At 46.7% G+C, this 25432-nt stretch overlaps 1 protein-coding gene across 1 annotated transcript in view; it reads left to right on the top strand.

Annotated features, from left to right (window-relative positions):
• Positions 1-25432, top strand: part of WASHC5 (WASH complex subunit 5) — a 402037-nt gene that overhangs the window by 320723 nt on the left and 55882 nt on the right. The window contains exons 26-27 of the mRNA XM_086966205.1: positions 10639-10735; positions 14239-14392. Coding sequence (XP_086822331.1) covers positions 10639-10735; positions 14239-14392 — 251 coding nt within the window. The remainder of the gene's footprint in view (positions 1-10638; positions 10736-14238; positions 14393-25432) is intronic.

Below are 25432 nucleotides of genomic sequence, written 5' to 3'. Positions count from 1 at the left end.
AACTGTGGGGGTGATGTCTAGCATGTTCTCTGCTCTCAGTTTAGCAATGTTGAAGAAAAGTGTAGCACCTTTGTTATGAGTTGGTCCCTTACATGCGTTAATCATTTTGTGGTCTCGAAGCAGGCTGCTGAATGCAGCCACTGTGGGGTCTTTGTCATTGTTCCAATGCAGATTGAAGTCTTCTAATAATATTGTATTCGATATTGAAGTAGAATTGATTGTGATTGTTTCCATAAGTTGGTCCAGGAAGTATGTGTTGTCACCATGTTGATTGTATAAAAGGAGTGTCTTCGCTAGCAGTTTCTTTTCAAGCTTAATTTCAGCCCCCATGAGTTCAAACAATGATGTGTCTTCTAGCGAAAGTGAGTTTAAGATTTGGGAGTTTCTTTGAATTATAGCTAGCACTCCCCCTGCTTCAATGTGCGGTCTAGACGTAAGATGGCAAAATCCGAGGGAATGAGAAGGTCCAGTATTGGAGCTGCTGTTGGGTTTAGCCAGGTTTTGGTTAGTTAGAGAATGTGTAGATCATGCGCTAAGATCACATCTGTTATATCAGTTGCATGTTTTGCAGCTGATCTGCAATTGTGCAGCATGCATTTAAGGTTTGTCATTGTATTGTGAGTTACTGTGGTGGGTATTATGTTTGTTGCAATTGGTATCAGATTGACTTGTAAAGGGTTGTATCTTCAGTTTCTGTTATTACATATCTTGACAATCTGGATGTTGTATGTGTTTCAAGTAAGGTTTTCTGTGCATCTTGAAATTGTGTTAGCAGGATGCTAACTTTTTCTCAGAGGTAATTGTTAGTTTTTCTCTTCCGGTGAAGCTTGTGTTCGAGGCATGTGGGCTGCTGAATTCATATCTGTGCATAGTCCGCCACCTAGTGTTGGGTCCGGATGATTGCACATTGTTGTCCTGGAAGAGTCTTCGAAGTATCACGAGATAGGTGGCTCCTCCCCTGGACTACAGTGCGCATGGGCATCGCCTCCATCCCCAGATTGTTTTTTTCCGCCATAGGGTTCGGATGTGTTTTCGGTTCCCTCCTTCGGAACCGATAGTTGTTCGATTTTACTTGAGACCAAAAGGTCTTTAGGCTGGGCGTCGGTATAGTTGCGTTCGGGTTTTCTTACTGACTCTCAGCTCCAATCTCCTACTGCCCTTCCACGTGCTTCCACGCGGACGGGCCTACACTAACTCATTTGCGATGGAGCGGACTCCATTCAAGAAGTGTCCGCTATGTCACTCGAAATACTCGCACCTCGACGTGCACCCTGTGTGCAACACATGCTTGTCGCCGGATCACCGTGAAGACACCTGCATGGCTTGTTCAAAGTTTAGGAGTAAAAAAACTTTGAAGATTCGCCGGGCTAATCGACTCCAGGCACAGTTGTCGGCTTCGGCACCCACACCTGATGACGTCTTTCAGGAGTCGATTGAGGAGGAAGCCGGCGTGCAAGAGTCGGACTCTGGCCCCGCGTCCGAAGAAGAAGCCTACGACGCGGACGAGGAGGCCGGCGACGAAGTCTCCGGTGAGGTAGGGGACGACGAACTGATTTGTGCCGCCATGGGAGATAGCTCAGAGGAAGAGCATCCCCAAACGGACTCCGGGGTTTCCCCCCGTCATACGGCCCAGGTCGAGGGATCGCCTTCGGGCCTTACCCGAGATCTTACTACAGGTCCTACGTCCCCGCCCCCGGGCCCGGTCACGGACATTTCTGGCAAGAAACCGAAAGTGAAGCCAGCCGGTCACGCACCCTCGGATGCGAAACCGAAACCGAAACTGGCGTTGGTAAAGAAGGTTCTGGAGGCGTCAACTTCCACGAAACCCAAAATGGCCGACTCGAAGAGCCACGCCAAGATGGCCGACCACAAAAGCCGCGCCAAAATGGCCGACCCGAAGTCCTCGGGGTCGGCGCCGAAGGTGAAGACTTCCGACGCGGCTGTGTCGGCACCGAGAGGGGTCGCGGACCCGAAGACGGCTTCGAAGAAGCGTCACGCCGACGGTGCGGCGGGCCAAGAGGCGTCGGCACCGAAGAAGAGGCCTGCCGACGACCGGGCTCTCGGAGACGAAGAGACGCTCGAGACAGTTCAGCCCTCGGCATCCCTTACTAAGAAGGTGGGAGAATCCTTGAAGCGGATCCAACAGTCCACTGTGGTTCCCAGCCAGGACGCTGGCGTGCCAAGGCCCACGCCGAAGCCTGCCAAGGGACAAACGCCCATCCGTTTTACCCTTCCTCCCAAGTCGGCGCCGAAGGCCTTCGCGCCTAAGCAGAGCGGGCATTCTCAACAAGCATTGACGCCGAAAGCTGCCTTGGTGGTATCGAAGCTTCGGCTCCAACCGCTCGCGGTGGAGGAACGTCGAGAGGTGACAATCGACGCCAACACCGGAAAATTGTCGCTCCTCAAGAGAAAGATTACCTCGGAGCCGCCATTGGAACCCTTTCGGATTCCATTAAAAAACAAAAAGTACTCTGTGGACCCTTCGGCTCTGACGGAACCTCTGTCCCCACAAGCCATGGAACGCTCGCCGGCCCATTCCCCAGTGCCTGAGGTGGAGGAGGAATACGACGAGTACACATATCCTGCGTACTCGGATCAGGACGAGGAGCAAGTGCCCTGGACAGCAGGAGGCGACACGGACGACCTGCAGTCGGGTCAGGACACTCAACTTTTCGCCACTAAGACGTCCCCGACGGAGGACTCGGCGGCGTTTAATGCATTAATAGAAAGAGCTGCAGCGAACCATGACGTCGAACTGCACTCGGACCCGGTGGATGCGGACTTCTTGGTCGACACCTTCTCGGTAGCCGAAAAGCAAGTCAAGACGCTACCTATGCTCCAAGGGGTGCTGAAGCATGCACAGGAGGTATTTAAGGAGCCCACCCGGGCGCGGGTGGTCAATCCTCGCATCGACAGGAAGTATAAGGCGGCGCCCACGGATCCCACGTATATTAAGGGACATTTGCCATTGGACTCCCTGGTGGTGTCCAACGCTCGAAAGAGGGCGAATTCGCAGACTACTGGTGATGCTCCTCCCCCAGACAAAGAGTCAAAGATCTTTGAGGCATCGGGTAAACGCATTGCTGCACAGGCAGCAAACATTTGGAGGATCTCTAACACCCAAGCCCTGCTTGCACGTTATGATAGGGCCCATTACGACACATTAGAGGCCATCCTACAACACTTGCCTGACCAATACAAGGAGGCGGGGGAGATGCTTATTCAGGAGGGTAAACTCATTACTAATGCATCCATCAAATGTGCCCTAGATGTAGCAGACACTGCCTCCAGGGCTATCAATACAAGCGTGTTACTCAGACGCCATGCCTGGCTTCGAATTTCTGGGTTCAAGCCCGACATACAAACCACATTACTGGGTCAGACGGTGAATCCTGACCATCTGTTCGGCCCTGAAGTAGATGCCTCCCTAGAAAAAATGAAAAAAGATACCGAAACTGCCAAGTCTATGGGGGCTTTACAAAGTCAGCAGTTTCGGGGTGGTTCTTTTCGCCGCTCCAATTCAAGAGGCACCTCAAGAGGCCAGGCACCCCAAACCACGCAATACTACAAGGGTAACACCCAGTCCTCGTATAACAACAACAAGGGCAGGGGTGGCTACAGAGGCAATAATATCAAGGGCAGAGGACGTGGAAACAATGCCTCCAGGTCCACCGCCTCCAACAAGCAGTGACGTCTTGTCACTTCCCCCCGATCACACAACACCTGTCGGGGGGAGACTACAGCAGTTCCTGCCGGCGTGGAGGTCCATCACCACGGACAGGTGGGTGAGGTCTCTTATTCAGTACGGGTACTGTCTAGAACTTACGTCCATTCCACCGGACATACCGCCAAGAGGCCGTGCTATGTCCGACGAGCACTTGACCTTGTTGCAGCAAGAAGTACTAATCATGCTGCAAAAAGGGGCGATAGAGCTCGTTCCATTGCAAGAACAGGGAACAGGGGTTTACTCCCTGTATTTTCTCATTCCCAAAAAGGACGGCTCCCTCAGGCCGATCCTGGACCTCAGGCCCCTGAACTGGTACATCAACTCAGAGCACTTCCATATGCTCACGTTGCAGCAGGTGCTTCCCCTACTTCAACAGGGGGACTTCCTAGCGACGCTGGATCTGAAGGATGCCTATTTTCACATTCCCCTGCATCCTTCACACAGGAAGTATCTCAGATTCAAGATCTTAGACCAGCATTACCAGTTCAGGGTCCTGCCGTTCGGGGTCACCACGGCACCAAGAGTTTTCACCAAGTGCCTAGCGACTGTAGCAGCGCATCTCCGTCGCCAGCACGTCCATGTCTTTCCATACCTCGACGACTGGCTTATTCAGGCAAAGACGGAACAGCAGTGCGTAGACCACGTGTCACGCACCATTCACCTCCTGCACGATCTGGGATTCTCTCTGAACTACCCCAAGTCCCATCTCCAGCCCGCCCACGTGCGTCAGTATCTGGGCGCGACGATCAACACTCTGGCGGCCACTGCGCAGCCGAGTTCAGTGAGAATCGCCGGCATCCAGGCGCTGATCCAACGATTCAGACCCCAGACCTCGCTTCCAGCGAGGGTGTTCATGCAGTTGATAGGCATGATGGCCTCCTGCATCTCCATTGTCCCGCACGCGAGACTACATATGCGTCCGCTTCAGGAGTGCCTGGCACGTCAGTGGACTCAGGCTCATGGGCAACTGACAGACCTAGTGTTGGTGAGCGGTCGGGCGCACAACTCTCTGCATTGGTGGAAGCCACAAAACCTTTGCAAGGGCCGACCATTCCAAGAGCCTGTCCCACAGATCATCCTGACAACGGACGCCTCTCTCCAGGGATGGGGAGCTCATGTACTCCATTACACAGTGCAGGGACTATGGACACTTCAGCAAAGGAAGATGCACATCAACGTGTTGGAATTGATGGCAATCTTCATGGCCTTAAAGGCGTTCAAAGTACATCTGTGCAACAAGGTCGTGTTGATCCGGACGGACAACATGACGGCCATGTACTACATCCAGAAGCAGGGAGGTACACACTCTCCACAGCTGTCTCATCTGGCTCAGAGCATGTGGAAGTGGGCCATTCAGAGGAACATCTTCCTCATGGCGGAACATCTCCCAGGCGAAGACAACCAAATGGCGGATCTGCTCAGCAGACACAGCCATCAGATGCACGAGTGGGAGTTACATCCATCAGTACTCCAACCGTACTTCCAAAGGTGGGGTCATCCAGAGATCGACCTGTTCGCCACAAAGGAGAACGCAAAATGCCAAAGCTTCGCCGCCAGATTCCCACACCCCCAATCACAGGGCAATGCGATGTGGATGAACTGGTCAGGCAGATTTGCGTACGCTTTTCCCCCAGCACCTCTGATACCGCTGGTGGCACGCAAGCTCAGGCAGCACTCGATGACTCTCATCCTGGTTGCTCCTACGTGGGCTCGCCAACCATGGTACACCACGTTTCTGGAACTCTCCGTGGTACCGCATCAAAGGCTCCATCTCACTCCCAGCCTTCTGACGCAGAGCCATGGCGACATTCAGCACCCAGATCCGCAACAGCTCAACCTGGCGATCTGGCTCCTGAAGTCCTAGAGTTTGGCTACCTTAATCTTCCTCCCGATTGCATGGACATCATTCGGGAAGCGAGAAAGCCCACTACTAGAGCTTGTTATGCGGCTAAATGGAAGAGGTTTGTCGTCTACTGCGTGGAGCACAGCATTGACCCGCTAGACGCTTCCATTCAAAACATCATATGTTACCTATTTCACCTGTATCGGTGTAATCTAGCTTACTCTTCCATCCGCATTCACCTGTCGGCTATGGCAGCATACCTCCAAAATAGGCAACACCTGTCACTCTTTAAGGTCCCTGCTATCAAGGCTTTTCTGGAAGGACTCAAGAGAGTCATTCCACCAAGGACTCCACCAGCACCGGAATGGAACCTCAATGTGGTTCTTACAAGGCTGATGGGTCCCCCCTTTGAGCCACTACACTCTTGCGAACTGCAGTTTCTGACCTGGAAGGTGGCTTTCTTAGTAGCAATCACATCGCTACGGAGGGTTAGCGAACTGCAGGCGCTCACCATCCAAGAACCTTTCTTCCAGGTCCATGCCAACAGGGTGGTGCTCCGCACTAACCCTAAATTCTTGCCCAAAGTGGTCTCACAGTTCCACATGAACCAAACTATTGAATTGCCAGTGTTCTTCCAAAACCCAGAGACGCTGGCGGAGCGGATGCTCCATACTCTTGATGTAAAAAGGGCCTTGATGTATTATGTGGACAGGACAAAAGATTTCCGCAAAACCAAACAACTTTTTGTTGCTTTTGCCACTCAACACAAGGGAAACGCAATCTCCAAAGCAGGAATAGCCAGATGGATAGTAAAGTGCATTCAGATCTGCTACGCTAAAGCAAAGCGCACTCTCACTATACCACCGAGGGCCCACTCCACTAGAAAGTTGGGGGCCTCTATGGCGTTCTTAGGTAACATTCCCTTAGAAGACATCTGTAGAGCAGCCACATGGTCTACCACTCATACTTTCACCAAGCACTACTGTGTAGACGTGCATTCAAAACAACAGGCAGCTGTTGGTCAGGCTGTTCTAAAAACGCTTTTTCAGACTGCTGCAGCTGGCACGGGCGGCCGCCGCTAATGGAGGGACTGCTATGTATTCTATGCACAGATATGAATTCAGCAGCCCACATGCCTCGAACTGCAAATGCTACTTACCAGTATGCATCTGTTCTTGGCATGTAGGGCTGCTGACATTCATATCGCCCACCCTCCTCCCCGGCGCCTGTAGCAGCTGCAGTATGTATTCATATACAAACATATGCTCATAGCATGGTCATCACTCACTTCTGCACTCCATCTCTGCCTATGGCTAAAAACAATCTGGGGATGGAGGCGATGCCCATGCGCACTGTAGTCCAGGGGAGGAGCCACCTATCTCGTGATACTTCGAAGACTCTTCCAGGACAACAATGTGCAATCATCCGGACCCAACACTAGGTGGCGGACTATGCACAGATATGAATGTCAGCAGCCCTACATGCCAAGAACAGATGCATACTGGTAAGTAGCATTTGCATTGCTGAGGGAGTTGTGAGTCCGCTGTCATAGATACGTTTTTGCAAGTTGGTGAGTCAATGCACTTGGTAGTGGGTGTGAATATCTTCTCGAGGGTGAGTAGAAGTGTGATGACTTTCCTTTTTGACCCATTCTATGCCTTCCCTGAGTAGTTGCAATTTGTTGATTTGGTTTACAGGAAGATTGTGTGTTAGGCGCGGATAAATTACTTTATTTTTTTGTGTGTATATTAGTGAACTTAAATGACCTGACTTCGTTTTTATTTCGGTGGTGTCTTCTCTGTGTAGGTTTTGCCCCTCTTATGTTCCTCTTAGTCATTTAGGGCTAACCTGTGTCTGCTCAGAATCTACTGTATCATAGGTCTCAAGGTGAGTTGGTGGTGGTTTGAGGAACTGTCCTGTGATTTCTTGTGTGTAGAGAAGGTCTCTTCCCCGGTTTTGGGGGAAGCCCGCCTTCCTCTTAGCAGCATAGAGTTGTTAAAAGTGGGGTTTATGGTCACAGATAGACTGGGTGTTTTGGTCTGAGTTTGTTGTTCTTTGTCTAATTTGGTAGGATCTGGGTTGGAAAGGATCAGCTGAGTTGTGCTTGTGTTGTGCGAAACCCCTATGGAGGGGTGAGAATGTAGCACGACCTTTGGTCGATTCAAACTCAGCATGTCAGGTGCTGTCTTGTTATGTAAATGCCCCCAGTTGTGGGTATCATAGCTGTATTTTGTGGTTGCTCACTGTGTCAGAGATCCCAGTCTCCCTGTTAGTTATATTCCTGATCCAGTCAGGGTTTACATTGGGTTGAGTGGACCATAACAGGGTTTCTATCACCTGTTCTTCGTCTAGGGGATGTTTCTGGGCCACTGACTCACTTCCTGTTGTTGAGTAGTTGTACCTTGTTCTGAGAGGGCTATTTATGAAGGGTCCAGTTGGATTCTCTGTGAAGCTGTGTAGACTGCAGGGTTATGATTGCTATTGGGTGTAGTTCATGGGCGGTGTTTGCAGGTTTAAGGCGATGGTTATGGCCGGGTAACTCGGAGTTTCTGTTTTGGCTGCTACTTCCCTTTTCAGGTCACTAAAAAGTGAGTCAGATACGTGCGTGTCCTTTCAGATGCTCAAAAGATACCTTGGTTTCACTCTTCTTTAAAGCATCGGAGTACTATTGGCCTAAATATGACAAACATTATGGCATTAATATACATTGTCAGTTGAATGTGCATTCAGTTAAGAGCATGAGCACCAGTACAGACCCTGCTCTCTTTTATATTAACATTCCGAATACCCTACACTCGGGCATACGGTGTAAGAAATATTTTCCTTTAATACTAACACAGCATCTCACCATCATTCAAAAGAAAATGTACATCAAAGATGACATTAGTAAACAAGCATTGGCGAAGCCAATACGTCTCGCCTATGAGAGCGATTGGCTCTGTCAATATTTTGTAGCCATGCTGTATAGCAACATGGATGCTTTATAGTGTGGGTAAAACTAATTTTAAAAAGCGCTTGACGAAGCCAGGGCTAATGCTCTTTTAAAAAAAAATATGTTATACTGTGCTCTTTTCATTTTGCAGCTCTTTATTAATGATAAAAGATGGGGAGAAAATGTTTACTCCTCCAGAAATGTAATTTTTTTTTAACATGAAAGGAAATCTGAATATTATGCACTTTGCCTTGCTAAAAATAAAAGCCTTTGTCAGTGAAGCCATATTCAAAAAGAAAACATGCATAATTCTTCACAGGCATTTTATACTACTTGCTTGCTATTTAGCATCATATTATTTCTGCACCAGAATACGGTGGAAAACTGAAAAACAGCCCTGAACAGTATTTTAATTGCCCTGATCCATGCCACGCCGCTGCTGGGCGCTGAAACGATGTCCAAGGGAATGCATGCTCTGCAAGTGTACACAGTGCTGCGGTCTGGCTGAAGCGGAGGGCGTCTGCCTCTTTCGCACTAAAGTTACGTTGCACCTACCTCCTGTTTTTCGCAATGGCTCTTGATATATGCTCTAACTAATGCAGCCCTCACTGTTGTCCTGCCACAAGCAGATTCAATTAAAAGAAAGCTTATGTCTGGCACATCACCGCTGAGACAACGAATAAAAGAGGAGACCTGCATAAAAGGCCTGATTATGAGACTAGAACTCATAAGTCATTACCTATAATAATAGGAAACAAAAGCAACTAAACCCAGTTGTTTTCCAGTTATCCAAATCAGCACACAAACACAGATCATGACGCAGGAGTACAGTGCGTAAAACCCATCCTTAGAACGAAGTAAGTTCACCATGTTGTAAAATGGTTTGTGCAGAGACATAAGTGAGTGTCCGAGGCAAAGGGTGGGATTCTGCACTCTGAGCACGAAGCGAGCATCCACAACCCAAGTTGGTAATTCAACTCATCGAGTTAAATACTCGCTGTTTGAACTTTTGCATCGTCTGCAGTACACAGGGTTAGAGTTCTTTGAAGGCTTACTAAGGGCCTGATTTATATCTTGGGGGACAGGTTTCTCCGACACACCGGTGATGGACAGCCCGTCAGCCGAAATATAAATCTCACAGGATATAATGGCATTTATATAATAGCGGACAAGATATCTGTCACCACTGACTCACTTTAATTTCAGAATTTCTAACTTTCCCTGGAAAAATGTAGTGTTTGGCACCTTTATTTTATTGTGCTACTCATTGCCTGTGCCTGTATGTTTAACATAAACCTGTGCCTCCTACGTGTACATCATTGGAATCACAGCGCTCTTCCCAGACACAGTACTCAGTGCTCAATTGAATTTAGAAAAGCTCCAAGTTTCCCATTTAAAATAAATCTTGATTTTTTTTATATATGTTTGTGATTTAAATAAAATATGTAATCATTTGTGTATTTGTTTAATGAATGCCAGTTTCTATATTTTTTGTGGCTCGTTTTGAGGTTCAAATAATCAATAATGCTTAGGCTGGGGTCCCTGGCTCCCATTAATTATTCAATGTAAGTCCACGGTTCCAATAATGATGTATTTTGGGGTCCCCAGGTTCCAGTAATGATTAAGTGAGGGGTCCACAGAAGTCAGAAGGTTAAGAACCACTGCTCTACTGGGCTGGCTATGATTGTTGATTTGATGTCTATATGCTGTTTTGTGTTCCTGTTGGAATTGTGAAAATTAATCTTTTAAGGTAGGATGGTCTGTGTGCATCTTTGCCTGTGTACTGAATGCCTCTGCACACAAGCACTGTACAGAAGCAACACGTGAAGTCTTTGTCATTGCTTGTTTGTACTGACATTAGTAAAAAGAGTTATTATAACTAAGGTGCCTCATCCGAACAGCACCAGTTATACTTTAGGCAATGTCACTTCCTCTCAATCTAAGTAACACCATGGTGCAGTTCTGGGTATCCTTAGTTTAGCCGAATATTGTTAGCTTAAATTTCAAAAGCTCTGGGTATTTTAAAAATGATATGGCTGTAGATAAAATTAATGATATGTTAAAATATTTTGCAGTCACGTGTGTAAATTCTTCTTCTTAGCAACAGTCATGTTTTTATATTTTTCCGTGTTTTAGATATACATCACTACAAAACGGCTTTCGTATTTCCCTGTTGTGATCTTCGTTTTTTTGATTGCCCAGTTACCAAAGCTTCAGTACATCAAAAACCTTGGTATGGTGAGACTTGTTGACTCAATCTATTTTAACTTTGTCTTTTTCTTTTTAACTTCTCTTTATTCAGTTTTTGCAGAGAAAAAAACAATATAACGTATCCCCCCCACTTCCGAAGGCAGATGAGCAAGCACACAACAGTCATTGGATAAATCTTCCGGAAATTCAGACTGAAGAATGACATATTGCAACAGCTAGAGCATTTCCCACCAACACACACTTCGTCTTGTGGCTTAAGCCGGACTCGCCCCCCATCAGACACACGCCTCACCTGTCTTCTCACAGTCCCTCTTCCCTTGCTCCTATCCCAGGACACCAGACCCTCTCAAATGTACGTGCACATCCTCTTGCTTGGTACATCAATTTATTCACCTCCATGCACCAATCCATGCCTTCTTCTTACTCCTACATGGTAGGCAGGGTTTGCGCCCCCCAATATTTCAGTAAATACCGATGTGCCACTATCAGGGCCAGGTTACTAAAAAGTAGGGCTTAGCTTTCCACGGTTAGTTCATCCCTGATGCCCAGTGAAATTAGTTGGGGTGTAAGTCGTACCTCCGAGCACGGGACCTCTGATATTCTGTTACCCACCTGATTCCAGCGGGCCCCAATCCTCCAGCATTCCCAAAGTGTATGCAATAGGATGCTATTCATCTGACAGCCCTGCAAGCAGTATTCGTCAGTCGCCCCACCCTTACGGAACAGACGGGTCCATGTATAGGATGCCTTGTTAAGGATTTTTAACTGGATCAAGCGTAAACCCGCCCTACAGCAACCTCACCAGGGTACCCACACACCTGCGCCCAGTCATCATCCTCAAGCCTCCCCAGGTCTCTCTCCCATTTCTCTCTTAGAGGTTCAAGCAATGGAAGATTCTTGTTGAATAGCGTGCAGTAGCGTCCTGACACTGCATGCTCTGTCAGAGTGGCACACATTTAATTGTCTTTTTTTCTTGTATGTGACGAGCTATACTTTGAACAACTGTTTTTTTAATATGATAATGATGATCTCATACTTATCCCATTGTATTGCACTGTTACTTTAATTTCACACTGGTCATGTCACCTTTCACACGCACAAATACAAACACACAATGACACACACACACACACACATTCACACCACGCATTTACCTGGTAGGTTGAGAAATAGGTATCTGCCTTCTCAACAAATTGCTCCAAACCAACAAAAGTGCCAAGCACCAACCACCCCCTCCTCTTTCAAATTTCACAGTGCTTCAATCATTACACCTTTCAGACCAGCTGTGGTCCTCGGTTGCGCTCCAGGACCGTTGAATGTAATGTAAATGTAATTTGTACTTGTAAAGTGCACTAATACCCCAACTGGGGTGTCCTGGCGCTGTAATGCATATTGCTGTGAAACCTTCCTGGCTTTTCCCTTTGAAATGTCCACTCCTGGGCACCCCCAAGGTGAAGCCAGGCACCCCAGCGCTGTTGGGGTCGTTGTGGAGATTAAGCAAACTATTGCCCAGAGTTTCAGAGTGGGACCCAGGATTAGAATAGGCACCGAGGCGAGAATGAACAGGTCCGAGGAAATTGAGCCCAAGACCCGCCGAGGCGGGAATTGAACCTTGTTCCCGGGCCAGACCTCTGCATCAGGGTCTGCCGCTCTAAAGATTGAGCCACACTTCTCCACCACTTTTCTGACTTTAATTTCTATTTTTAAATGTTTCTTTTAACTGATGTATTTATTTATGTTACTTATATAGGTGAAATTGTGCCTGAATAAAGTTTTTTTGAATTGAATCGACTTTCACTTCATACTACTCTAACTAAAACTTACTTTAATGTACAAATACAGAAAAACATGTTTTTCCAGCTATTTTCTGATGATTGACTAATTAATACTTAGTTCACATGTAGCCAAAGAAAACTTGTGGACCTTATACCATTATTTAGTAAATTGACCCATTTCCTCTCCTAGCCTTGATCCAGTTCCATCTGACATGCCTTCATACATGCTCTGATCTACATCGCTCCCACCACCACATCAGTAGCTCCTCATGTTCTTAAAGGAAACATTTTCCAGAGGCCGACCCTCAAGTCTTAACCACATTTGTAATGTCCTCACAGCCTCTTCAGTACACCATATCTTTCACTCAGTACATTAAAGCCCTGAAACATGCTTTTAATGTACATTATCTCTTGTGCATATTCTATCCAGTACCTTTACTGAGCTTTCCTCATATTTTCTCTCTGAAAACCAAGGTTTGTGTGTGTGCTCCAACATAAATGGCAAAAATATAACACTACTAAAATTCTCACGTATTATAAACTAGGCCTTAGTACACTAGCTGTACCCTTGGCTAATGTGAAATCCATATACTTTCAAAACCTTGTCACCTCACTTTGAACCCACCTTTATTGTCTTTGCATGCACAATCAACAAGTTAATCCCCCATCATACACTCCTTTCGCACTTTCACTTTTGGGCAAAAATACTGTGTCATGCTCCTCTTCCAAGATCATCATTATTAGAGAACCGCTTGCTACAGTACTCCTTGAACCTCCCCCTTCACCTGAAAAAAACCCTGCACTCAGTCAGCTTTACACTTAGACTTTACCACTCCAGTTCCTACCAAGCTCATCCCCTTGCTCAAACCTACAAATCGATCATGTGTTCTGTCTGATCCCTTTTGTCTACAAACTATAAAACTTCTGGTTCTTTCTTCTGTTGTTCTTCCTTGACTAAATCATTCCCTCAAATCTAGTACTTACTTTGCATCAAATCGCAGTATGATTAAGTTTGGTAAAAAAAAAAAGCTTTAGTGGACTTTTCCTCCCTTCTCACTACTCTCACACCCCAGCTCGTTTTCCCTTTATTTCCAGTGTAATGATGGATGCTGAGCTTCAAAGCCCTATTATAACTTAAAAAGGCCTTACATAGACACTGAGTGATTGTTATTGAGTATTAGAAAGCCTGAGATGAACACTATGTGCAGCAGCAGTCATGGAACTGGACAGATTAGACTGATCTGATAGTCCTCATCTTTTAATTATATCAGTGAAAATGAATTTTCAATTATCAGTGCACCATGTTACCCCCTTTTGAAGAGGGTCTCTTGCTGTCTGTCCTTACCTTCAAATCAATTACTTTAAATATGTTTCCTAAAAGTGTGGCCAAAGGGGTAACATTCATGTATTGGGGTCAGTAAAGTCATAGATCATATCCCATTATCCTCAAAGCACCAGATGTATCATTTACTAGGCAGATGAGGGGAAGTCAGGATATTTAATCAGTGTATAGGTAATCTCATGTAGCCTTGTACCAACCATGTAATGAGTGAACATCCTTTGCTGCATCCTCCTGCATAATGAGATGCCATGAACGTTTACTGTCGGTCTAGCACTGCCCTGCATAGTAGAACATCTATTGGTCATTTTTGTTCAATATGGCAGAATGTTAAAACTTTGAATATGCAAATGGGCGAGTATTTGAAATCTGAACGTTTCAAAGATTGGTACTTTGTTTATCCTGCTTTAGGAATGGCATGCAAAAAACCTGCAGATCCAGTTGACTGGCCCCCTTTGGTATTGGGTATCCTAACATTGTTGAAGCAGTTTCACTCAAGATACACAGAACAATTCCTAGCTCTGATTGGTCAGTTCATCCGTTCTACAATGGAGCAGTGTACAAGGTATGAGACCATGATGCATTTTCTTTGTGTGTTTCAAATATAGTGTAAGCTTTAAGGCAATCCGGTCAATGGATAACTGCTGTAGGTTAGACATGAAAACTGAAGAACTCAATCATTCTGTGTGTACAGCATCAAGTCCTAAATACTCTTGTTTGTTTAATCATTTGACAAAGCACAAATTTGCACATAGTTGACCACTTTACGAGGAAACTGAAAATGCTTTCTCCTGTGTTATACGTTTCTTCATTCTGTTAATTATTGTGAGTATATTTATGAATTCATTTTTGTAGCACATTCAACACATTGAATCATATATATTTTTAACAAAGCCACAATTAATGTAAAACAGAAATATTGGTAGATTAGAAAGTACAAGATTCATTGAATAATGAGTGGAGATAAAGCAAATTGTAGAAGATGGGATATCAACCCCTGTATATCCAGACTAAGGTAGGCCAAGATTGCATCCCATGAAGGCAAGAGCAGGATCTTGAACACCCATGTAGCCTCCTACGTCTGAATCACCTTCCTCTCACAGTCCACCTCTTAATCAATTCCTTCAACCATATGTATAGCTCAGGTCCCCCGGTCTAATTCCATCTCATCGTCAAAAATAATTGGAAGACAATTATTGAAAGAAAGAAATATTTTCGTGAGGTATAGTTATAGAGAAAGGTGGAGGAAGGACATATCTTCTGTAATGCCTACCTGCCAGCAAGACAGACCCTGGTAGTGCAGAAAAATCTAATCTATAAGAGCAAACTATGCTGGAAAAGCAGAGGCTTATTGGACTGTCTATTCACATCAGTAACATAGCCAAAACCTCTAGGTGTCTGGCGCTAGACTGATAGATAGCTACTTTCACTCTGTTGAATTTTAGTCTAGGACATTGGTGCCAAGCCCGCCTCCTACCCACCTCCTACTTCACTCACACCATATCTACTAGGGCCAAAGGGAAGCCTGTCTGCACACCAGACAGGCACAGGACTATTCCCATTGCCAAGTAAGTTCAACTCCTATTATATATGACAGCACTTACATCTCCCCTACCACAGACAACCATATTGTTGCCTCAAAGTTTCCCACCGACTCAAGCGTTCTGCTCACTATCACTCCACTGATGTCAATGGCTTCTGTCACAGACCATCCATACCTACTAAACTGCGTAATCACATTTTATTGTGTCTTAATTAACACCAGCTCACTAGCAGAATATAAAACCGACATACTTGACTTCATACTTGACAACCAGAGTCCTACAATAATTTTGACTTAATCTTGGTTTAAAGATTATTCTAACCTTGACATCCTCTTGGTTCTAACTCCAAACTATAACATCCTCAGACAAGTCCACTTGCACAAGAAAGGCAGGGTCTTGCTGTTATGTTTTAGAAACTCCCTTAATATTCATCTATTGAACACTTTCTCCTTTACAGAGCCCAAGCTCATGCATCTGGCTTTCACTGTATCCTACATTAATCACATTTTTTTATTGGTCTACATACCTCCAGCCTACAGCGCCAATTTCATATGCCCCCTTTTTGGAGTTCATTATCCACTAGCCAACTTTAACTATCATGGCGACTCGTCACTGATATTGGCACTAGATCTCTTATGAAGGGCTGGGCCAGCCTTGATTTGGTTAAAAGCTTACCTGGCCCCACACACAGCAGAAGCCACACTCTTGACCTTCTGTTCTATTACCACTGAGCTGAAACCTAATTGTTTGTACACAGCACATACCTGGTTGGAACATTATGCAATACTTTTTACCCTTCAATAAAGGCACAATCTGCCTCCTAAAAAATAATCTCCCTACTCTTGTCTGAGAAGACCCTGGGCAAAGTGTTTACTGATAAGTTAATCAAGGTTCTTACGATGAACCATCCCACCATTTCATGTGATATAAAGGATAGTACAGCTGTACTCAACGGTTGGCTGGTACAGACCTTGGAGTTCTCCACCCGCTGCAAAATTGTAAGTAGATCACACCGAACTATCAGCACACTGGTTTTCTAAGGCCCTTAGAGAAACCAAGCAACACTGCATCCACCTGGAGTAAAAATGGAGAGTCCAATATAGCAAGTCAAATCCCTTTTTTCTATCAGCGCTGCAAAACTAAATGAAAGGCATTAAGTTATTGAGATTGTACTTTTCTGAGACAAAATCAATTCAATAGATAACAACACTAAAGTCGTTTTCTGTATTTTTAGGAAACTCATTGCCTCACCCTGCTATCCTTCATCCTACAGCTCGTCACAATTTTCTATTTTCCAGGATAAAATCATAAATCTTGCAGTCCTTTGACTCCACTGCATGCCTTGGCAATTTAGGCTGTGACCTACTATCCTAGGATTCCTCTGCTACTTCAGCCAGATCATCCTTTGCCTGCGATTACCTTCAACCCACTGACGAAGAGTATGTAAATCACTCCCATTCTGAGTCCCCACTAGACACATGCTAACCCCACTAAATATCAGAGACACTGGGAACCCATCCTAGATCCAGCCTGTACCCAGTAATACAATCTTTCTTTAACTACTTCTCTAGTTCCTAAAGAATGGAAGTAGGCTTTGGTTCTCCCTCTTCTTAGGAAGCCCAGTGTGGACTCCTATACTCTGCCCAATTGCAGACAGATCTCCATCCTTCCTTGCCCTGCAAAATAATTGAAAGTTATCTCCACATTTGTCTATCTTGTCTTCTTGAAGCCTCACAATATTTTAACCCACATCAACCAGACCAGGCTCTGTCCATTTTTCTAAGTGTCTTAGATTAACTTTTCACCGGTCTAGATTTGGGCTGTGCTGCTGTCTTAATTCTGCTTGAGCCATCTGCCGCGTTTTGACACATTCTGTCACAAAAGCTTTCTTCCCATCTTAATTATGCGGGTGTGCTAGCCCGGAGTCTGGCCTTTCCTGTAAAATATCTTGTTCTGGTCCCTGCCGATCAGGAATTATCGTAGTCTCATCCTGAGAGAGACATGCAGGCTGTGCTTTGGTCAAAATAGCTGGCAGTGTGCAAGTTTTAAAGGATTCTAGTCCTGGCAACAAACCTGGGGCAATCAAGTTTCCCAAGAGACATCCAGCACTTTGCTCTCCCCTTGCCCTAACACCAACCATTGCTGCCTTGCCATTGAGCTCTGTCTGAACCCTGGCTAGTGGATGCTCCATGCCATCTTAACTAGCTACCAGATGTGTATCTTGGTAGCAGGGAGCAATTCCTCAACCTTGCTGTACTTCCTCTCAACCATAGTGTGGAAGTGTCTAGTATATCTCACGACAGGTACTTCCCTCCCATTTATGCTAACTTCCTTTAGAAACTCCAAAGAAATAAGGTTGAATGTTCTTTATAGCATCTGGAACCCTCTCCCATATCTCCATAGCTACTAGGTTGACCACAGCCGGGCTCTCCAGGGTACCTTCACACATGTGTAACATGCTTTCGATCACAGGTGCTCCTGGGTCAGGATCTTTCACCTGACAATCCCTCTCGAAGTGTCATAAATGATGGCACTTTGCAAGTTACCACTTTGGACTTTAAAGAATTATTTTGTCCTTGCTTCTCGTGATGCTGCTTCTGGACATACCATTCCATTCCCATTTGTCTTGGTCCCTCCTTGGGCCCCATGGGAATTACCCTGGCCCTTACCCTTCGGTTTGGAACCAGTCTGTGGAGAGTTCTTCTCTCCCCCTTTGGCTTAGAATAGTGCTGTTTTAACCCCTTGTGAACCCTGATAAGCTCGCAACAGGGTGCCCTTGCACTCAACAAACAAATGTAATACAATGTGTCAGGGTAGACACAATAACCATTTGCAAAGAACAACAAAGCCTTGGGATAAACCAGACAAACAATTCTTTCAGTGGTACGTCAGCAAGATGATGTTTTAATGTTCTTTTAGGCAAACCAGCCGACGCGTGTTTCGTCGCAAGCGGGAATGTTTCCCGCGACTCCTCAGGGCTCCGTAAGAATAAGGGGGAAAGTCGCTCTGCCGGTGATAATTCCGACCCGGCAGGGCCTGGAACATGAATGAATGTATGGTTATGCTGAAGGAAAGGATCCGATGAAGGCGTGATCAACATTCTGTGTTTGCTCTAGAGTATTCTGCTTAGTTGGGGTTTCAATGACATCAAAGAAGTGGGGTTCCCCGTGAAGCGAATGCAGCAGAACGAGCACGTTGGAAAGATAAGCGCCAGGCCGTTTCCAAAGCTAGGTAGAGCTGTGGCATAGAGCGGAGCACTGAATCTGTACCCGCTCTAATTATTAGAATTAGAGCGGCGTTAGTGAGTTCCAAGGAGAGGTTTCTCTTGTAATAGTGGTGTGAATTGGGAGCCGATCGCTCCTTTACATAAGGCACTGTATTGCGAACGAACGTGTGCGTGTTCCATTGCGTTGAAACTCTGTGTTCCGGATACGGACGACCCTGTTCAGACTTTTTAGTGTCTAGGCTTAGCCAACACACCACTGGGGGGTTAGGGCTTATCCCCTCGCCCGACTGCACCACAACCTTAACGCAAATTGTTAAACTTGTTGCGCTCACTATTGGCAGTGCGCCCTTTCTTTCCTGACGAAAATCCCTTTTCCATTGTAGAACCTTGATAATCTGACCACTTGTCAGCCAACTCTGTAAGCTCTTATGGATCCCTCTCTATATCTCAGACAGGTATTTCCTAAGTGGAGTGAAGCACTCCTCCTTGAGTCATTCTGTTACCATTAACTAGTTAAGGGACTAAAAGTCCTAGGTCTCCATCCTTCTCAACCACTCATTCCAATCATGCAGTACTCCATGAATCCAAGTCTCAACTGGAACATTATCCGCCCTCTTGCAGCCCCGGAACCTCTGAAGGTACTGCGCTGGCTTCAGCCCACACTGACCAATCAGAGCCACCTACATTTGCTCGTAGACTATCTGGTCTGCCACAGTCATCCTTCAAAGGACCGCTGTGAACTCGACTCATAACTCAAAATGCAAACAGTACCCACAATAAATCAATGTCCAGCCAAATTCTTGCTTTAATAATAAAAAGTAGTATTTGATTTCTAATTCTACACCTGTAAAGGAAAACGACATTCAGTATCAACAACACAAGCCCCATTGAGGTTGGGGATCTAGTAGTCTACAGACAAATATCCGTCCCACCCTCCTTCATGTAACCTGTCTAGGGTTATTCCCTGTTTACTGGTGGCTGCATCAGGGAATGCAGACAATTAGGCTGTACTCAAGAGCTCTCCCTTCTGACCTTTAGGAGCTTATTTAGGAGTGTCTATGGTGCTGCAGCACCGTATCAGCAAGTTCCCACGGGACTCCAAATGCCTAGTTTCAGTCTTACCCGCCCTGGCAGTATGGCAGTGTTCAGCAGTGCAGCGAGTGCCCTCCTTGGGTGCTCCCAAACCCAGATGCTCTACGGCAAAGTCAGGTCGCTCACAATGGACACTGCATCACCCAGCAGCACAGGCTCTCCCTGTTGAGCAGCACTGCCAGTCGAGTTCCAATGATGTGAGCTGCTCCCACTCGATGGACAAAAAAGGTAAATTGCTCTTCCCCCCGGAGATGGGACACTAATGTAATCCTCCAGCTTCCGACCGAAACTCCAAGGGTGCAATGCTGTCTGCGGCGTCTCAGCGAACCTCGGGGACTTTGTCTCAGGAGCAGATCATGGCATGCGGTCTCGCCCCGCTAGTCCCAGCCATTCTTTTTTTGCCTGGGGCGATAGCTCGATCTTTATTCAAAAGTGCCAATGCACCCCTCCTGGCATGTATGGGGTTGCAGTGGTATTTATGATCGAGACAGAGACTTTCCTTATGTGATCGCCATCCATACTTAGACCCTTCCTGGCATACGGAGTCGCTGATCTCTGCAGTCACAGGTCATGTGCATCCAGCCCAAACTCTGTTCACTGGTGACCCCACCATATGGGGTCACCACGGTTCAGCAGTGCGGCTTGGTGCGTCTCGCCCAGCACCTCCATAGGGCTGAGAACAACGAATCCGTCTTCTGGCATATGAGTGTTGCAAAGCCGATATTGCACACAGGCAACAGCCCGGTTGGTGCACCACCTTACACCTCACTCAGGGAATTCTGGTGCAGGGCTCCCCATTCGACCTCGCTTCCTCCAACGCACTTCTCTCCTTTACAGGACACACTGGTCTTGGCAGGCAGACAAGCAATGGTGCTCCATGGCAGGTGATCTTGGTGTCCTTGGTGATGTCCCCTCACCTAGCAGGGAGACTATTAGATCTTTGGCCCCATAACTGGTCAGAGGCAGAAGTCTTGCAGAGCTATCCCTGCTCACAGCTCACCTGGCCGCTTGGAAAATGACACATTTTTATGGCCTCAAACTCTCTTTCTTATAGTTCTTTTCAAGAAACCAAATGTAATATATGGTCTGGGTCTTTGTAATGTTATGTTGGGGTTCTGCTTCTTTTGAAGTGTGCACTTCTCCTTTTCAACTTCCTTCATGAAAGAGGGCTGTCACAGCAGGCATGACTCCGAAGCTGATTGTCCACAACATAATTCATGGGAGTGACCAGAGTTCATACCTGAATGTCAGACGCAATGATATGTGCATCAAAAGGTTAATCTCAGACCCCATAGCCCTACTCTTTGATTCACTTATCAGACCCATCTGCCTTCCTGAGATGTGTCCAAGTCGCTTCCTTGTGCTCTATCACTAAATCAAAGAGTAGTCTTTGAAGTAGAAAGGGAGTCTGTTCCCTCCAGTGTGTCCCCACTCAGCTCTTAGGAATGCAGCAAGCCACAAATCTGTCTGGGGTATTCCTTTCCCGTCCTATCTTCACCTGACAAGCTGGGCTTCCCAAAATGGAAACCAGTGTCCTCCATGAAATGTACCTTTGCAGGCACCCTCACTCAGTGCACATTCATAGCACCTTTCTGTTCAACACTAATACCTCTATGGATTGTTCCCTCACGTGTACACATGCATTCAGCACACACACACTAACTCTGCATGCACAGTTCAGTACTGAAGCTTTTCTATCTTAAGCAGGGTGTGTTATTTCAAAACTCATGCACTGACAACATACGCATCCACTATAAGCATGGTGCACATCTCTTCACCCTTCATGTCTTGTACTTCACGTAGGCACACATACACCCAGCATATGCAATCACTGCACACGCACTGCACAGCCCTACATCTCTCATGTAATATATTCATCTCAGGAATACCATGTACATGCACTGCATAGTACTGTTCCATCCTTTTACAGAACCCTTCCCATGCACACATACAGTCAGTGCAGAGTCACTACTCCTGCGCTGTGGAGCACTCTACATGTTCTTGTGAGTTAAGCCCACAATGGAACTTTTAAAAAGGTGAGTGAGCCTGTAGGCTTCACGCCAGTGACATAGGGTAAAAAAGTCCTGTTCACCACTTCTGATCAGTTCATGGTGTGCTGCCACCACCACTCCTGTGCTGCTTACCTCTTGGTGAAGGCGGTAGCCTTCCACCACAATGAGGGCAATGCTTTGTATGTATAGGCATTTATATAGCGCAATACTTACCCGTAGGGTCCCAAGGCGCTTCGACCGCTGCGAAACCCTTCCTGGCTTCCCTGAGAGATGGTCCCTTAATGGGTATCTCCAGGGTGAGACCAGGCATCCCCGGCGGTCTGGTGGGGCCGTTAGTGAAGATGAGGTAAGCTAATGCCCAGAGTTGCCGAGTGTGATCGCTGATCAGAGTGGGCACCGAGGCGAGAGAATTATCGAGTCCGCTGACCCTGGTCCAGAAACCTGCCGCGCCGGGAATCGAACCCTGGTCCCGGGCCGTCCTCTGCTCTCGGGTCTGCCGCCTCTAACCAGTGAGCCACACTACTTCACTTTGGGTGCCACTCCTGTTCCAACAAGTCTGCAATCTGTGAGAAAGGCCTATGTCCAGGCTCATGCATGATCTGTGTTCTACTGTAACAAAAAAGCAGCATTTGGGATCCAGACAACCGTACAGTCGGGCACATGTCTATTACCTTGGTGAGTACTTTTCCGTCCCAACAGCATCATATAAGGTCTACAGTGCTATTATTTGCAATTATACATTGACAGCAGACATAGAAAGCCTTTGAAATAGACCACTAGCTAATCCTTAACGTATTGCATTATGGCCTTCATTAAATGAATCTACAGAATCAAAGATGCAAACTAACAAACAGTTCACTCGCGCCGAACTCGCTCAACAGCCCGTGAACTGAGATATTTGTAAGGTAGAGGAAAAGAAGAAAAGAACTGACAGACGGGGTAGGATAGTAAGGGCAGGGGTTCTTGATTTCCGTGGGTGGTTTCCACTCGCCCAGCCAGGAGACTTGCAGACCTTAATCTCCAGTCCTGGTCCCACAAGGCAGAAGGCTTGCTGTACTGGTCCCACAAGGCAGAGGTCTTGTTGAGCTCCACATTGAGGAACAGCCATGGCTGACTGTTTGACAGCTGCCCCTTTAGGAGACTGAAGCACCCCTTTTTATAATCCGATTCCTAACCCAGATGTGATTTAGTGTCTCCTGCTTTAACATTTATGTTGCAGGGGGTGCCGCCTTTGACGTGCTCACTCCCCTGTCCTGTCCTTTGCCGAGGAAGCAGTCTGTCACAGCAGGAGTGACTTCACTCCAGATAGCCCCACAAGACAGACCATGAGAGTTTCTCAAGGATCACGCCTGACAAAAGATTACAAAGGCCCCCAGCCCTACTCTTTATGAATACCTTATCAGCCCCATCACCTTCTTGAGATTTGCCCAGCCCACCTGACCGGGGAGCTTTCCAGAATCAGAGTCATTTTGAAGTGCATAGGAGACTTTGGCTCTCCTTTCCTGCATTGTGTCCAGGCCAGCTCTCAGGTATATAGCAATCCACAATTCTGCTTGTTGGGGTTCCTCCACCTCCACTTGCCTTTCCAAAGCCCTGGGTTTCCAATATGGAACCCACGGGCCTCCATATATTATACCGCTCACAGACACACTTACATCACTGCATACATAGGTAAACACACATGTTGCACTGCTCAACATATGCAGATGGTGCCATTTGCTGCATTTTTCAGAATTACACTGCTTACCACTTATTAATCTGCAATCTTTTTTGTAGGTTCCACAATTGGCTGCACTCTGGCAGTTGTACAGGTCTACTGTACAAAATGAGCTTTTTGGCTTCAGTGAGTCAATAGACACCTGTCTCTGCTTCTTCTTTCTCTGTAATTGTGATAAAGCACCTTTCTTTTAATTGCCAGGGTGGCCACAGGCTCTCGTAGGCAGGATTGAATTGTTCTCTCTTCTGATTTCTCTGTCACAGGTTCTCCCATCTGGAGTAGCCAGGGAGTTACATCTGACAGCGTTGAGGGGGCTGCAGCTTAATGCTGTCCGGTGAGCTGCAGGTTCTGTATCTAGGTGTAATTGATCATGAGGATTCCCCCCCTCCTGGAAGGCCTGGCACATCCATCTTTATTCTAAAAAGCATCTCAGAAGGTATGCGGTTCATCAGAACATATCTTGGTATTTTATTCAAACCTTTCTAATGGAAACTTCTAGCAGCAGATTCTTCACTTTTTGAATCTTCCCCAGGCGTCAGACTGGATCCAGAAACATTTCCATAGAACTCCTGTGTGCTGTAAAGTTCGAGTTTGGCAGCGCCACACTGACTCTGTTCTGCTCCAGAAATGACTTACAGGGCCTATATAGGTGCAACTCCTGTGGGCTGTTAGTTCCTTTCTTTCCGCGCCACCAGAGGCAGATCCTCAGGTTCCGCTCATCTCTCAGAGACCCTTTACCTGTAATTGTCAACAAAATGTTTTCAGTGTTCAAGGGATGTGACTCCTTAAAACAACCTGTTTTAAGCCCTGTAGGGACTGTTGCAAATAGATGTCTGTGACGGATCCCCACCAGGTGTGCTTGTGGTGTTGAGGCATGACTCCAAGACCTGCTGAAACTTCTTGTTGATAAAACAGAGGTAACGCGAGGCAAAGGTTTGTCATCAAGCACAAGAAGAAGCAACATCTGAACTGGTCCAAGGCTCAACCTCAGACAGTCTAGAGGCTGATTATCGTTGATCTCCAAATTCTCAGGTAAGCACAAAAAGTCGAAGCAGTTAGGCTCCTACTCGTCATTCCCTTTCACCTGACGAAGTACATGTTCAGCAGGGAAGTCGATCCTGGGCCCTGTCATGAAGTTGGCGTCATCAGGGTCCGTAGCTGGATATGGCACAATTGGAGGTTCCGGGGCTTTCAGCCACTCCATGCCAAATTGAAAAGTTCCACGCAGTTACGCTCTGGCGCTTGGTTCTCCGCAGACGTCCTCTGGTGTGTCTTCCAGCCCCATGGAGCAGAGAGATCCTTCTCCTGGACTACCGTCAGTGGGTCCACCCTTCTGCACCAGCAAGATCCTCTAAGCTGCTTCTACCCTTGGCTCTAGTACCGACGCTGCCCCCACCACCAACCCCCCACTACTAAACCAGATCCAGGTACGTTGAAGCTGATGCTGACTTCACAGCTTCGATTGGTGGCTCCCATTGTCCTCTCCAACATACCCAGACATTGCTACCAAATCCGACCGAGGTATTGGTGTTACCCTTAAGCAAGGCCAACAACATGCTCTACACTCACTTTTTGGAAAGGATTGACAACAATGATGATGACTAGGGTGATGAGTTTGCTCAGCCCCATCATCATAATTGGTATGAGGATTTGCAAGACACTAGTGGTCTGGATACCTCTCTGAAACAGACCATTTCTCTCCTCCAGGACCAGCCACTGAAGAAATTGTCTCCGACGCCTTGGTTATGGCACCTCCACGGTGTGGATCTCAACCTCCCCACCGTGGAGGTGAAAAAAAATGTACTGACCAATGACCTACAGCCTGGCTAGACTGATTCCGGGCCTCTCCAGTCTCCTCCCATTCAATGAGGCCTTGACAGATACCTTCCTAGGGGTTTGGGCTAAGTCTTGTACAGGTCCCGCAGTAAACCATCAGTTGCCAGACGCCACTGTCCTGCTCCGGGCATCCAGACTTTTTTTCCCAGCACCCCTCTCTGGAGAGTCTTGTGGTGCA

The sequence above is a fragment of the Lissotriton vulgaris genome, chromosome 4_1 (assembly GCF_964263255.1).
Source record: "Lissotriton vulgaris chromosome 4_1, aLisVul1.2, whole genome shotgun sequence".
Taxonomy (NCBI): Eukaryota; Metazoa; Chordata; class Amphibia; order Caudata; family Salamandridae; genus Lissotriton; species Lissotriton vulgaris.
This window is presented reverse-complemented; position numbering and strand designations above follow the sequence as displayed.